Source organism: Tursiops truncatus, chromosome 11 (genome assembly GCF_011762595.2).
Source record: "Tursiops truncatus isolate mTurTru1 chromosome 11, mTurTru1.mat.Y, whole genome shotgun sequence".
NCBI classification, from domain to species: domain Eukaryota; kingdom Metazoa; phylum Chordata; class Mammalia; order Artiodactyla; family Delphinidae; genus Tursiops; species Tursiops truncatus.
The window spans coordinates 399,810-413,727 of NC_047044.1; the positions used below are offsets into that span (position 1 = coordinate 399,810).

General features: G+C 52.5%; 2 protein-coding genes across 11 annotated transcripts in view; one reads left to right on the plus strand and one right to left on the minus strand.

Moving 5' to 3' along the window:
- Positions 1-13,918, plus strand: part of DENND6B (DENN domain containing 6B) — a 20,456-nt gene continuing 6,538 nt past the window's right edge. For 4 of the 10 annotated variants that reach the window (XM_073788006.1, XM_073788007.1, XM_073788010.1 and 1 more), the window contains exons 1-3: positions 7,208-7,649; positions 12,656-12,808; positions 13,414-13,526. In XM_073788006.1, coding sequence (XP_073644107.1) covers positions 7,488-7,649; positions 12,656-12,808; positions 13,414-13,526 — 428 coding nt within the window. In that variant the 5' untranslated portion in view covers positions 7,208-7,487. Of the gene's footprint in view, positions 148-7,203; positions 7,650-12,655; positions 12,809-13,413; positions 13,527-13,918 lie in introns of those variants that run through there. The other 6 variants (XM_073788011.1, XM_019933110.3, XM_019933113.3 and 3 more) reach the window with 6 other exon arrangements.
- Positions 10,134-13,918, minus strand: part of LOC109549619 (uncharacterized) — a 22,326-nt gene continuing 18,541 nt past the window's right edge. The window contains exons 5-6 of the mRNA XM_073789207.1: positions 10,439-13,894; positions 10,134-10,342 (exon numbers count right to left, since the gene is read on the minus strand). The gene's annotated coding sequence lies outside the window, so the exon portion shown is untranslated. The remainder of the gene's footprint in view (positions 10,343-10,438; positions 13,895-13,918) is intronic.

Genomic DNA, 13,918 nt, shown 5'->3' on the forward strand with positions numbered 1-13,918 from the left:
ATTCTACACTGTAGGATTCTGCATGCAAGGAGCTTGGAAGTCACCAATCCATCCTAAGAAGTAAAGGGCTAAACAGACTGAAAAATCAGCAACTCTTCTTGGATCGATGAGAGAAGGGAGGACACAGAGCAAACCACTGCTCCCAAGGTAGGAGAGACAGGCAGGTGAATACAAGTCATCACAGCTTACCAGAGCAAAGGTTCATGAGAGAAACCGGCCTGAGAACCTGTGTGTGCGGGGGAAGGGGGGGCGCTGAACTGTAATTGGTGAATTTCGGGAGGTTCAAAGTCAGCAACTGTTGAGAGTTAAAAACTCCGGGGCACCCAGTCATGAGGGAGCCCACACAATACTGTGAGATTTACCCCTGGAGCCTGAGCAGGTTCCCAAGTAAATATCAGCAAAGCCCCCTCAAGCTTTCTGCAGGGGGAGGGAAGGAACCATCTCCTACCGCGACAGAGCACTCTGCTCTCCTTAACAAGGCTGCGCTCAAGGGAAACTCGTTAACCAGAGCCTGACCTGCTGGGGTGTTATCAGAGCCTAACTGACCAGGGGAAGGGAAATGCCCAGCTCCAGCCTCTCTGGGCAGCCCGTCCCAACCAAGGGGAGATAAAGGACTGAGAAACACTTGTGAAGTTCACAGTCCAGAGGCACAGGCTCAGTAAAAGAACTGAGGCCCGATCACAGGACCGTAGAAGGCGTCTCCTCTCCCACACCTCACCTCCACATTATTAAGGCCTATTTATAGCAGTTCCTTTCACCCAGTACATCATGTCTGGCTATCAGGAAAAAATTACACAGTTAAAAGGCAAAAAACACAATTTGAAGAGATAGAGCAAGGTTCAGAACCAGATATGGCAGAGATGTTGGAATTATCAGACCGGGAGTTTAAGCCGCTAGGATTAATATGCTAAGGGCTCTCATGGATAAAGTAGATGACATGTAAGAACAGATGGGCAATGCAAGCGGAGAGATGGAAATGCTAAGAAAGAACCGAAAAGAAATGCTAGACATAAAAAACGCCATAACAGATATGAAGAATGCTTTTGATGGGCTTATTAGCAGACTGGATAACACTGAGGAAAGAATCTCTGAACTGGAGGATATCTCAATAGAATCTTCAAAAACAAAACAAAGAGAACAAATACAGAAAAAAACAGAACGTCCGGGCTTCCCTGGTGGCGCAGTGGTTGAGGGTCCGCCTGCCGATGCAGGAGACGCGGGTTCGTGCCCCAGTCCAGAAGCATCCCACGTGGCGCAGAGCGGCTGGGCCCGTGAGCCGTGGCCGCTGAGCCTGCGCGTCCGGAGCCTGTGCTCCGCAATGGGAGAGGCCACAGCGGTGAGAGGCCCCAGTACCGCAAAAAAAACCCAAAACAGAACATCCAAGGACTTGTGTTCTACAAAAGGTGTAACATACACATAATGGTAATATCAGAACAAGAAGAAAGAAACAGAAGAAATATTTGAAATGATTCTACCTTGCACTAAAGGTGCAGTCAGTGCAATGAGGCAAGAAAAAAATTAAAGGCATACAGATTAAAAGGAAGAAGCAAAATTGTCTTTATTCACAGATAACATGATCATCTATTTAGAAAATCCTAAGGGATCTATCAAAAAAATCTAGAAATAATAAACTAGTTTAACAAGGTCACAGGATACAATATCAATATACAAACAACAGTTGTATTTCTACAATTAGAAACAAACAATCTGAAAATGGAATTAAGAAAAAAATTCCAGGGAATTCCCTGGCGGTCCAGTGGTTAGGACACCGCACTTTCACTGCCGAGGGCCTGGGTTCAATCCCTGGTCTGGGAACTAAGATCCCACATGCCACACGGTGTGGCCAAAAAAAAAAAAAAAAAGGAAAGGAAGAGAAAAAGATTCCATTTACAACTGCATCAAAATGAATAAAATACTTAGGAATAGATATAACAAAAGAAGTGCATACAGAAAAGAGTCAATGCAGCAGGCTAACAACTTACCAAAAAACCAAACAAACAAATAAAACCCCTGCTTACGCAGTTAGCCCTTGACGGGCATCTGAGAACCTGGATTTCGGGGAGGTTCCCACCATCCCTGGAAATGATCAGAGTGGCTCTTTGAGCCAGACAATATGACTTATGTTGAAATCTGCTTTCTTTCCGGGTGCCTGGAATTTTGTTAGGCACCAGGCAGAGACTGCCTGTCTGGCCAGCCCTGCAATGGATTGAACAGTGGCCCCACCCGAAAGATATACATCTACCCCAAACCTGTGAATGCGACCTTTGGAAAAAGGGTCTTTGCAGATGTCATTAAGTTAAGATCTCAAGATAGATCATCCTGGATCAGGGTGGGTCTTAAATCCAATGACAAGTATCCTTCTCAGAAAAGGAGAGAAGACACAGGGAAGAAAGCTATGTAAAGATAGAGACAGAAATTGGAGTGATAAACCTACAAGGATTGCTGGCAGCAACCAGAAGGTAGCATAGAGGCCTGAAATAGATTGTCCCTCGGAGCCTCCGTAAGGAACCAACCAGGCAGACACCTTGATTTCAGGCTTCTGGCCTCCTGAACTGTGAGAGAACAAATTTCTGTTGTTTGAAGTCTCCAGGTTTGTATCAGTTTGTTACAGCAGCCTTAGGAAATAAATATAAGTTCCCAATAAAACCGTGGGTGCTGAGTTTCTGATGAACTTACCTGGTTGACAACATTTCACACCCATTGTCACAACTCCCTGGGACAATTAAGTTTGTCCTGTGTAACTACGTGATGACCGTGGAAGCTGGCACCTGGTCTCCCCCAAACTTAGCCGCATGAGCCTTTTCACTTTGCTGATTTTACCTTGTATCCTTTTCCTGTAATAAATCATGGCCATGAAAATGACTCTATGCTGAGTCCTATGAGCCCTCCCACAAATCATCAAATCTGGGGGTGATCTTGCAACTCCCCTGCAATAAAAACTACAAAGCACTGCTGAGAAAAATCAGACAAGACCTAAATAAATGGAGAGACATGCTATGTTCACGGATTAAAAGACTCAATATTGGGCTTCCCTGGTGGTACAGTGGTTAAGAATCCGCCTGCCAATGCAGGGGACACGGGCTTGAGCCCTGGTCCGAGAAGAACCCACGTGCCGCGGAGCAACTAAGCCCGTGCGCCATAACTACTGAGCCTGTGCTCTAGAGCCCGCGAGCCACAGCTACTGAAACCTGCACGCCGAGAGCCCGTGCTCCGCAACAAGAGAAGCCACTGCAATGAGAAGCCCGCGCACCGCAACGAAGAGTAGCCCCCGCTCGCTGCAATTAGAGAAAAGCCCACACGCAGCAACAAAGACTCAACTCATCCAAAAATAAATAAATAAATAAATTTAGTTTTAAAAAATTCCTTAAAATAAAAAGAAAGACTCAGTATTGCCAAGATGGCAATTCTCCCCAAACCTGATCAATAGATTCAGTGCATTATCAGTGAATTTTTCAGCAGATGGTCGTTTTTTTAATAGAAACTGACAAGCTAACACTAAAATTTACACAGAAATGCAAAGGATTGAGGTAGCCAAAACAGTTTTGAAAATTAGAGGACTCACACTTCTTGAATCCAAAATGTACTATAAATCTAGAATAATCAAGACAGAGTAGAATTGGCATAAGGATAGGCATATATATCAATAGAACAGAGTAGCAAAAATATGATCAATTGATTTTTTTTATAAAGGTGCTAAGTCAATTCAATAGGGAAGCAATATCTTTTTTTTTTTTGACCACACTGCACGGCTTGTGGATTCTCATTTCCCTGACCAGGGACTGAACCCGGGCTGTGGCAGTGAAAGCCCGGAATCCTAACCACTAGGCCACCAGGGAACTCCCAAGCAATATCTTTTTTTTTTTTAAAAGAGATAGTCTTTGAATTACAACGATTTTTTAAAAATTATTTATTTATTTGTTTATTTGGTTGCAGTGGGTCTTAGTTGTGGCAGGCGGGCTCCTTAGTTGTGGCACGTGAACTCTTAGTTGTGGCATGCATGTGGGATCTAGTTCCCTGACTGGGGATCGAACCAGGCCCCCCTGCATTGGGAGCATGGAATCTGAACCACTGCACCACCAGGGAAGTTCCCCCAAGCAATATCTTTTTAAAAAATTATATTGGAAAAATTGGTTATCCACATTCCAAAAAAAAAAAAAGTTAAACCGTTACTTCACACCATACACCAAAATTAGTTCAAAATGGATCACAGCCCTAAATCTGAGAGGTGAAATACTTCTAGAAGAAACATAGGAGAAATTATTTGGGTTAGGAAATGACTCTATAGATATGAGACCATAAACATACTACCAAAAAGAAAAATATTCATAACTTAGACTTCATTAAAATAAAAAACCTTTGCTCTTCAAAAGATGCCATTAAGAAAAACAGAAGACAAGCCACAAACCAGGAAAAAATTTTAAATCGTATGTCTGATAAAGGACTTGATTCTAGAATATATATTTTTAAAAAATCTTACAACTCATAAGACAAATGACCCAATTTAAAAAGAGGCAAAAGATTTAAATAAACATTTCACCAAAGAAGGTAATACAAATGACTTACGGGCACACGAAAAGATGCTCAAGGGACTTCCCTGGTGGTCCAGTGGTTAACACTCTGCGTTCCCAATGCCGGGGGCCTGGGTTTGATCCCTGGTCAGCGAACTAGATCCCACAGGCATGCCGCAACTAAGAGTTCGCATGCCGCAACTAAGAGCCCGCATGCCACAACTAAGAGCCCACATGCCACAACAAAGATCCTGCGTACTGCAGCTAAGACCTGGTGCAGCTGAATAATTAATATTAAAATAAAAAAGATGCTCAACATCAGTCATCATTAGGGAAATTCTAAATTTACCCACATGTCACTACACAACCCCTTGGATGGCTACAATTAGAAAGGCTGACAACCTCAAATGCTGGTAAGGATGTAGAAAAACTGGAACCTTCATACATTGCTGGTGGTAACGTCAAATTGTAAAGCCACTTTGGAAAATAGTTTGACAGTTTCTTATAAAGTTAAACATAAACTGAACATACAGCCCAATACTTTCACTCCTAGGTATTTACCCAAGAGAAGTTAAAACAGGTGTCCACAAAAAGACTTGTACAGGAATGTACATAGCAGCATTATTACAGGCAAAAACTGGAAACGTTCCAAACATCAATTGGTGTGTTGACTCTAATAACATAATAGCCAGTTGTTTCACCAGCAAAAGCAAGTTTATTCAGGAATAGCAGAGGAACTGTAATTCATGATGTGGAAACTATGGCAGACTACAAGTAAATCCAAAAAACAGGAAAAGGGAGTTTGCTTTTATAGGGAAAAGGGGTCAGTTGGGAGGTACTGTGTTAACTAGAGGCCGCTGGAGGAGCCTGGAGGCTTGCTATTGTTTGGGCTGTGACGGTCTCTGATTGGCTGGGATGTCCTTGGGCCGGAGGGGTTTCTTCCTCCTGTTGGAGAGAGAGTAGAGGCACCTGTCTTCCTGTTTCTGGTAATTGCGGATGCACGGTGGGCATGACAGAACACCCTAACGACCTGTCCTGGCTCCAGCTTCAACTGAGGTTTCTTTAAATAATTCCACTGTGAAAGGTTAAAGAAAATGTCACGTATCCAGACCATGAACTACTATTCATATAAAGGAACAAACTACTGCTATATACAACAACATGGATAAACTTCAAAAATATTATGCTAATGGTCTTCCCTGGTGGCGCAGTGGTTGAGAGTCCGCCTGCCGATGCAGGGGACACGGGTTCGTGCCCCGGTCCGGGAAGATCCCACGTGCCGCGGAGCGGCTGGGCCCCTGAGCCATGGCCACTGAGCCTGCGCGTCTGGAGCCTGTGCTCCGCAACGGGAGGGGCCGCAGCAGTGAGAGGCCCGCGTACCGAAAAAAAAAAAAAAAAAAAAAAATTATGCTAAGTGCAAGAAACCAGACAGAATAGGCTGCATATTGTATGTATTAGCACAATTACCACAAACTTAATGGCTTAAAACAATGCACACTTATTATCTTACAGTTCTGGAAGTCAGAAATCTGAAATGAGTCTTACGGGGCTTAAATCAAGGTGTCAGCAGAACTGCATTCCTTCTGGAGGCTCTAGGGGAGAATCGTTTCCTTGCCTGTTCTAGCTTCTGGAGGCTGCCTGCATTCCTTGGTTCATGGTCCCTTCCTCCGTCTTCAAAGCCAGCAGTGTGGCAACTACCAGTTTCTCTATCTTATTCCCTTATCGCATTGCCTTCTCTGACTCATTTTGGCCTATGGACTGTAGGCAGAAGTGCTGTAGATATCAGTTGTCGGCCAACGCAATTAATAGCTAGCAGGCCTCCATTAAACCCTTTTCCACTGCCAATGACCTAGGAGGCCATGTGTTCCAGAGGTAAGTCAAGGAGAGCCACCTGACTCTCCCACCAGTCCATGCACAGTGAAAAACCTGCTTAAGACTTGAGGGTTGTTACTCCAACCTAGCCTAGCCTAGCCTAACTTTGGAGTAGGGAGCTTTAGTTTAAAAAAAAAAAAGTAAAATATATATAGCGTGTCAGTTAAGTTATTGTCTCAGCGCCAAAGTCGCCCTTCCATGATCGGCTGTGTGATGCTGCGGGGGGGGGGGGGGGGAACACGGCGGCCACATTTCGAGGAGCAAGGGCTGGTGCCTGGCTCTGCCAAGAGGAATGCTGGAGGCAGATGCGACGTCAAAGAGGGAGGGGGGCTTGCCCGCCCCCCCAGCCACACTTCGCCGCCGCAGCAGAAAATAAAACGGCACAGGTGGCTCGAATTATGTGTGTTATACGCTGTGTCTGGTTTCGACAGACAGGTCTGGGACAGTGTGCAAGGCAGCCCAAGAGGGGGCCCGGAAATATCTGGAAGAGCGCTGGACGCAAGAGGCGAGGAGGGGACTGGCGCGGGCGGGTCTGCACGCACTGACGACCAGTCATTGGAAACAAAGATGCCCCAGTGGTCAGACACGAACCCCGGACCTGACAGCTCTCTGCAGGACCCCATACCCGGAGGCGACCCAAAGGAGAAAACTCGAGGGACTCCCAGAATCGCTGGAATCTGTGTGTGATAGTTGGTAGAATAGGAGCTCGTAACAACGAAATCCCGTTAGGAAAGCTGGCCGGGTAAGGGACCCGCCAGTCTCTACTTCGCCTGTCCTCACGGTGTCCCCGGGAACCGCGACCCCGCCTTAACCCGTCTTCCCCCGGGCTCACACGCCCCGCTGGAAGTCCCTCCTCCAGGCTTGGGGCCGCTCTGGCCCGCGCGGTCCCTTCTCTTTGGTGGGTTCCGCGCCGCTCCACCGCACGGCGGTCCTCCGGCCGCCAGGGGCGTGCGAGGCCGAGTCCGGGCCATTCTGGTCTGAGACGGCCGCTCGACTGCTCCGCGGAGCCGTCCGGGCGCGCCCGGGCCACCGCCTCCAGTCCGTTCCCCCGGCAACGCCTCGGGCCGTTCCCCCGGCAACGCGCGGCCGTTCTCAGTAGCAGGGGCCATGGACCAGGGGTCGGGCGCCGGGCCCCACCGGGCTCGCGGCTGCCTCGGCGCGCCGTCCTGCGGAGCGCGGGCTCCGGGGGCACCCTGGGCACGCTTCTCGGCCTGGCTGGAGTGCGTGTGTGTGGTCACCTTCGACCTGGAGCTGGGCCAGGCGCTGGAGGTGAGGGGGGCAGCGGGCCGGGGGGAGGCCGGGGAGGGCGGGTCCTGCTCTGTCGCCGCCGGCTAGTGTGGCTCAGGCATCGCCGAGGGGCGGCGGGAATCCCTCCGCAGGTGAGGTACCCTCGGGCAGACAGACCCCCCAGGTGGCCTCTTCCTCCTCAGAAACCCTGCACCTGTCACTTCCTGAAAGGTGCGCTCCCAAGCAGAAGAAAAAAAGTTAAGTTGCCAAGACCTCCCTTTGGGGTGGAGGAGCGAAGAGCCCTGCACTTCGGATACCCAAAGTGGTACTCTTGATTTTTCGCCCAGTAAAAAGCTGTCTCTTCTCCCTTCCTCTCCCCCGCCTTTCCCACACTATGATACCTTCTCCCCTCATTTACTCCAGCCAAAATCCCAGGGGTCACCCTTGACTCCTCCCCTCCCTCCACCGCACATCCCATCCGGGAACAAGGCTGACAGCTCCACCTACAGCAGGGCTGTCAGATTCATTACCACTGCTACTGTATCCCCAAGTCCAATATTTGTGGCTCTCTTGCTTAAATCTTTGGAAACCTCCTTGTTCACTTAGAGTCTGATCCAGACCCTTTGCGGGTCACAACCAGACCCAAGAGCCATCTTTCTGTTCACAGACTCTGCCCCCAGCCCCCCCAGCCTGGGGTGTCCCCACTACCTGCAAGGCTCTTCCCTACCCCCACCCGCGTGGGTGTAGATGAAAACATGACAGACTCAGGGAGGAAGGCCTTCTGGAGTAATGCAGGCCTGGGGGGACGGTCTTCTCCAGGCCCTGAAGGCCATGACATAGACCATGGAGCTGACCAGGGCAGGGGAGGCTGTGAGGTATGCTTCAGCATGCTGTCAGAAGGAACTTTCTGAGAACCCAGGAGGTGGCGCATCCGTGACTGCAGTTGGTTGAGATGAGGCTCAGCGGCCATCGTTGGAAAGCCAGCGTCAGGGGGAGAGGGTGTTTTCCAAGGCCTTGCTGAACTCCATGAGGCTGTGGGAAGCCCAAGTCCTAACAAACAGCAAGGGCGGACACTGCCCAGCTCGCTGTGGAGACCGCATTCCACCACACCTGTTCCCACGTGGTGCACCAAATTAACTTGACGCAGGGACCTGAGCACAGAGAGGTGAGGTGATTTGCCTAACGTCACAGAGCCCACATTCCTGCTGGTGCCCAAATTGTTCCCAATAAAATCACAAGAGAGTCTACTGTTTTCTTAAGGCATTCTCATGTATAATTTTCTAGGACTTAACCATTCAGGCAAGAACTTGTTAGTTAAAGGCTCCATGTGCTTGGGCTTCTGAGCTTTCCTGAGGCTGTATAGCTCAGGGAGGGAGTGCTGGGGGGACCCACGGCCCCTACTAATCATCGAGTCTGTGCAGGAGTCGGGCAGTGCAACCACACGACGCTCATCAGGTTTGCATCTTATCTTTCTTCCTCTCCCCTGGAAATCATGAGGAAGGTCAGCGGTCATTTCAGCTGCGTCCACAATCACTCATGGAGCATCTGCCCTGCGCTCGCTTATTCCGGGCTTGGCCTGGCCGAGCACCACAGAGGCTCTGGCTGGCACTGTGCTTGGCACTGGGACATGATGGAAGACCCAGGGACTGCCTTCCAGGAGCTCATGGATCACGGAGACTCCGTGGACAGATACAGCTCAGAGGAAGGAATGGGGGTTTGGCCATATCTTGGAGGATGAGAAGGAGGCAGCCGGGCAGGGGAGAGGGGGCTGTTTCAGGTAACCCCTCCCCCAAAAAAGCCAGCGAAAGCAAAGGCAAGGAGCCAACCATTCACTCATTCAATAAATCAAGTATTGGGCAACTGCCACCAGCCAGGCCCCACGGTACTGGTGCTGGACACACGGACACAGAGCTGCATGCGATGACAGGGCCCTGCCCACCAGGAGTTCACGTTCTGTGCGAGAGACACAGAGAGTAAGGGGTAAGGACCCCCTAGAGCGCATAGGTATGTTGAGGGGGTCCCACCCACGTGGGTGCACTGGAGCCTGCAGGCGAGGCGGGGATCAGACATGAGGGGAGAGTGGGCAAGGCTGTGCAGATCAGCTGAGCAAAGGGCCTGGCTCTGCTGCCTCAGCCCTTGGAAACTCTCCTCTTGGTATCCCCGCTGACCCGAGAAGCCCATGCAGTGAACTGCGGCCCGGGGCCCAGAGGGTCCCTCCTCCCCCAGGTGTCCACATCCTCCCAGCTGCAGCTCCTGCACTGCCCAGTCTCAGGACCCTTTTAGTCTTCAAAAGTACTGAGGGCCCCAAGGGGCTTTTTATGTGCGCCGTATCTATCGAGGTTTCCTATACTAGAAGTTAAAACAGAAAAATTAAAAATGCTTATTAATCCATTTTAAAAAACAATGGATACCATGTGTAAACGAGAGAAGCCACCGCAATGAGAAGCCTGTGCACTGCAACGAAGAGTAGCCCCCGCTTGCCGCAACTAGAGAGCCCACGCACAGCAACAAAGACCCAACGCAGCCGAAAATAAATAAATATTTATTTACTTACTTTAAAAATATATATATTTCCACAAAAACAACCATTTTCAGAAACAAATTCAGTGAGGAGAATGGCATTATTTGACACTTTCACGTCCCTTTTTAAAGGCCAAATAGAAGGCCGCTGTATCTTCACGTCAGCTTCAGTCAGTTCCCCTTGACGGCCTGTGTCACAGCCTCTGGAAGCCACACTGCACACAGTGAGAAGAGAGTGAAAAAGGCAGCTTCGGCCTCTGGGAACCTAGGGCACCCACACCACCCTTCAGGAAGCACTTTCCTAGACGTACCTTCTCCAGCAAGGCGAGGCTCGCTGCATCTGTCTTCCTCAGGGGCGACTTGGTTACAGGAGCTGCAGCCCCTGCAGACTGGCTCCCGTGGAAAGGACAAGACCCCTGTGGTTCCAGGGGACAGGGTTCATCGTGCGGCAGACCCTCGCCCTCTGCCCCTCTCTGAGGGTCTGCTCCATTCCTCTCCTCAGTCAGGCAGGGCCGTCCCTCCATCTCTGCTCCCAGCTTGTGAACAGTGAACTTGGAGCCCTGGGCATGGCTGTGGAGCCTGCTCAGATGCTACAAAACTCCTGTGACTGCAGACCAGATTCAGACCCCTGACCTCAGCTCCAGACCAGATTCAGACCCCTGACCTCAGCTCCGAGGGCCCATCGTGGCCCTGCCAGCTGCCAGGCACCCGCCTTTCCTCTGCCCTTCCCAGCAAGGACACGCAGGGGCCCGAGTGGTCCTGCGGCCCCTCCTCTCTTGGAGCCATCTCGAGGTACCCCTGTGGGTCCGCCCCACAGACAAATACTGTTTGGCTGGCTCCCCTCCGTCCTCTTGGCCCTTCCTTCTTGGTGCCTCCTTAGCTGACGTCTTGAGATTTCCACATGCCCCACCTGTTCCATTATTCTTTGGAGACATGTTTTCACGCACTCCACAAATACAGGCACACCTTGGAGATGTTGCAGGTTCGGTTCCAGAGCACTGCAGAAAAGCAAGTCACACAGATTTGCTGGTTTCCCAGCGCATATAAAAGTTATGGTTACGCTAGACTGGAGTCTATTAAGTATGCAAGAAACACCATTATATCTTAAAAAACAATGTAGATACCTTGTAACAAATATAAAAATGAAAAAGTTTGAGATGTTGTGAAAATTACGAGAATATGACGCAGAGATGCAAAGTGAGCAAGTGTTGCTGGAAAAGTGGCACCTGTAGGGTTGCTACAAACCTTTATTTTGTAAACAATGCAACATCCGTGAAGCACAATAAAGCAAATGTGATAAACGAGGTGTGACTGTACAGTATCTGGTGAGGGTCTACTCCCTGCCAGGGGCTGGGAAGTACCTGGGACACGGTCCCTGTCCTTAGGACACTTGGTGGCAGCGGAGGAGACTGAATAGGCCCAGAGCAGCAGGCCCAGAGCAAACAAAGACAGAAGCTACATTATCACAACAGTGCAAGTCCCAGGGCACAGTACCTTACCACCTGGGGGCTCAGGGCACACCCCAGAGGAAGCCTCATGTCAGCCAGAACCCAAGTCCTCCTCCGCGTGGGAGTTTGGCCGACAGAGTAAGGAGGGGGCCACGCATGCAGGCCCTCAGCTCCTGGCTCCCGGCATAGCCGCTTCCTGGGAGAGCCGTCCTGCTGCACCTGAGCACGGGCCAGGGCAGCAGTGATGCCCAAGGCGCACCAGGTCCCCAGGAGACACTTGGGGGCCTGCAGGGAGTGAGGGCTCTGGAGGTTCCCTGCCTTTTTCCTTTCCTGCAAAGAAATCCATTCTGGCCATTTGCCTGTGTACAGGGCTACTGGCTCCCCTAGAGTGTGGCCTGTCTCCCAGGTAGAGCCTGTCCAGCTGGTCACGCTCACCATACACTCCAGGGGCTTGGGTGCTCCAGGGGTCACATTCCAAGCGGGGAGCAGGCCAGAAGCTCCCGGACCCCTGACTAGCAGGGGTTGGAGTGAAGATGCTCAGAGGCAGGGGTGCCAGTGTCAGGCAACATCTGAGTTAAGACGGGATGGGGAGGCTGGCCAGGCCGTCTGGGAGAGCAGGCCCAGAGGAGCCGCAGAGCCTAAGACCCTCTGGCTGGGTGGGGCTGGGTTCGGAGCGCTGAGAGGGTACAGGAGGTGGGGGCCAGGAGGCAGGGCCCTGCATCCGCTCTAGGCGAGAGAGGAGGCTTTGGGGACAGACTGTCGGGACGTGGGGCAGGGAGGCCCAGTCTGGGCGAGTGGCCTTGAGGGCGAGGGGTGTGAGAAGGGAGTCCAGGAGCTCACCCAGTTGTGCGCTGGCCGAGAAAAGGGAAGGATGGGGGCCAGGAGTGGCCTCGGGCCGAGAGGGGCCTGGGGAGGCAGGGCAGGGCGCTGGAGCCCTGAAGAGAGGAGGAGGGGTCAGCAGGGAGCCAGAGGTGGGGGAGAGCCAGAGGGTCTGACAGTGCTGGGGTGGGGGGGACACACCTGCAGCCCAGCACCAAGCCTGCCAAGCCCATGTCACTGAGTACTCTGTGTCCCCCGCAGCTGGTGTACCCCAGCGACTTCCAGCTCACGGACAAGGAGGTGGGTCCCAGCCCTCTCCGGAGCAGACCTCACCCGGGGAGCAGGCCCTCACTGGCTTTCCTGTGTTTCAGAAAAGCAGCATCTGCTACCTGTCCTTTCCCGACTCCCACTCAGGTAGGCCACCCCGCCCCGCCCCGGTCTGGGTGTCTCTCTGGGGCTGTGGGGAGAAGAAGAAGGAGGGAGATGAGGCTGCCCAAGAGCCCCTGCGGCCAGGCCTGCACAGCCTGTAAGCACCGGTCCCCCGTCCCGCTCCAGGGAGACAGCCAGAGCCCCACGCCGCGGCAGCCGGTTTCCCCGGTTCCCGCGGAAAGAGGTGTCTCTGGGCAGTGGGGTCTGGTCTCCTTCACCCCAGCAGAGGGGTCACCAGGAGCTGGGTCCTGGCCTCGGCTTCTCCAGGGCTCAGGTGTCCGGGTCGGCCTGGTTTTCCTCCCCGGGCAGGCTACGCCGGGCCACACGAGCCCCCGGCCGTGCTTGCCCACGGTGCACGCGCTGCGGGGCTGTGGCTGTGCTGCTCTGTGTGCTGAGTTTAAACCCTTAGGTGCAGGAATCTAGACACGGGGACCTCTGTCGGGAGACAGGGAACTGGAGGGCTGGGCTTTTCTGAGGCATTTGCAGCCCGGCAGGGGCTTCGCCCCCTCCCTGGCCCCCCGCCCCACATGCTGGCAGGAGAGGCTCCAGCCCAACCCGGACACAGCGTGAGGGGACCACCTCTTCCCCAGGCTGCCTCGGGGATACTCAGTTCTGCTTCCGCATTCGTCAGTGTGGAGGGCAGAGGCGCCCCTGGCACACGGATGACAGGCACTGTGACAGTGGGGCCCCCGTGTCTCTGCAGGTGAGCCGGGCTGCCTCTCCAGCGCTCCTCCCCTGCCCTTGCAGGCCAGGGTCAGGCGGGTGTGAGCGGCCCTTCAAGGCGCCTGGCCAGCCCCAGCCAGCAGGGTCTCCAACTGCCGCAGGCCAGGCCCGGCACCCCAGCCTCGACTGGGGGTGGGCCAGCGCTTCTGAGGACTTGCCAGGGTCCTTGGGGCTTTTCCTGTGCTCCACGTGTGCGCCAGGGCGTGGCTCGGCGTGCAGAGGCCGGTGCTCTTGGGCCCCTGAACCGCTCACCACTGTGTCTGCGGAGATGTCCCTGGAGAGCGGTTGCCTGCCTTCCGGGGCCGTGACTCCCAGGCAGATCCCGGTCTGGGGAGAGCACGCAGCAGCCTGCGTGGGGGTCCGAGGGGGCGG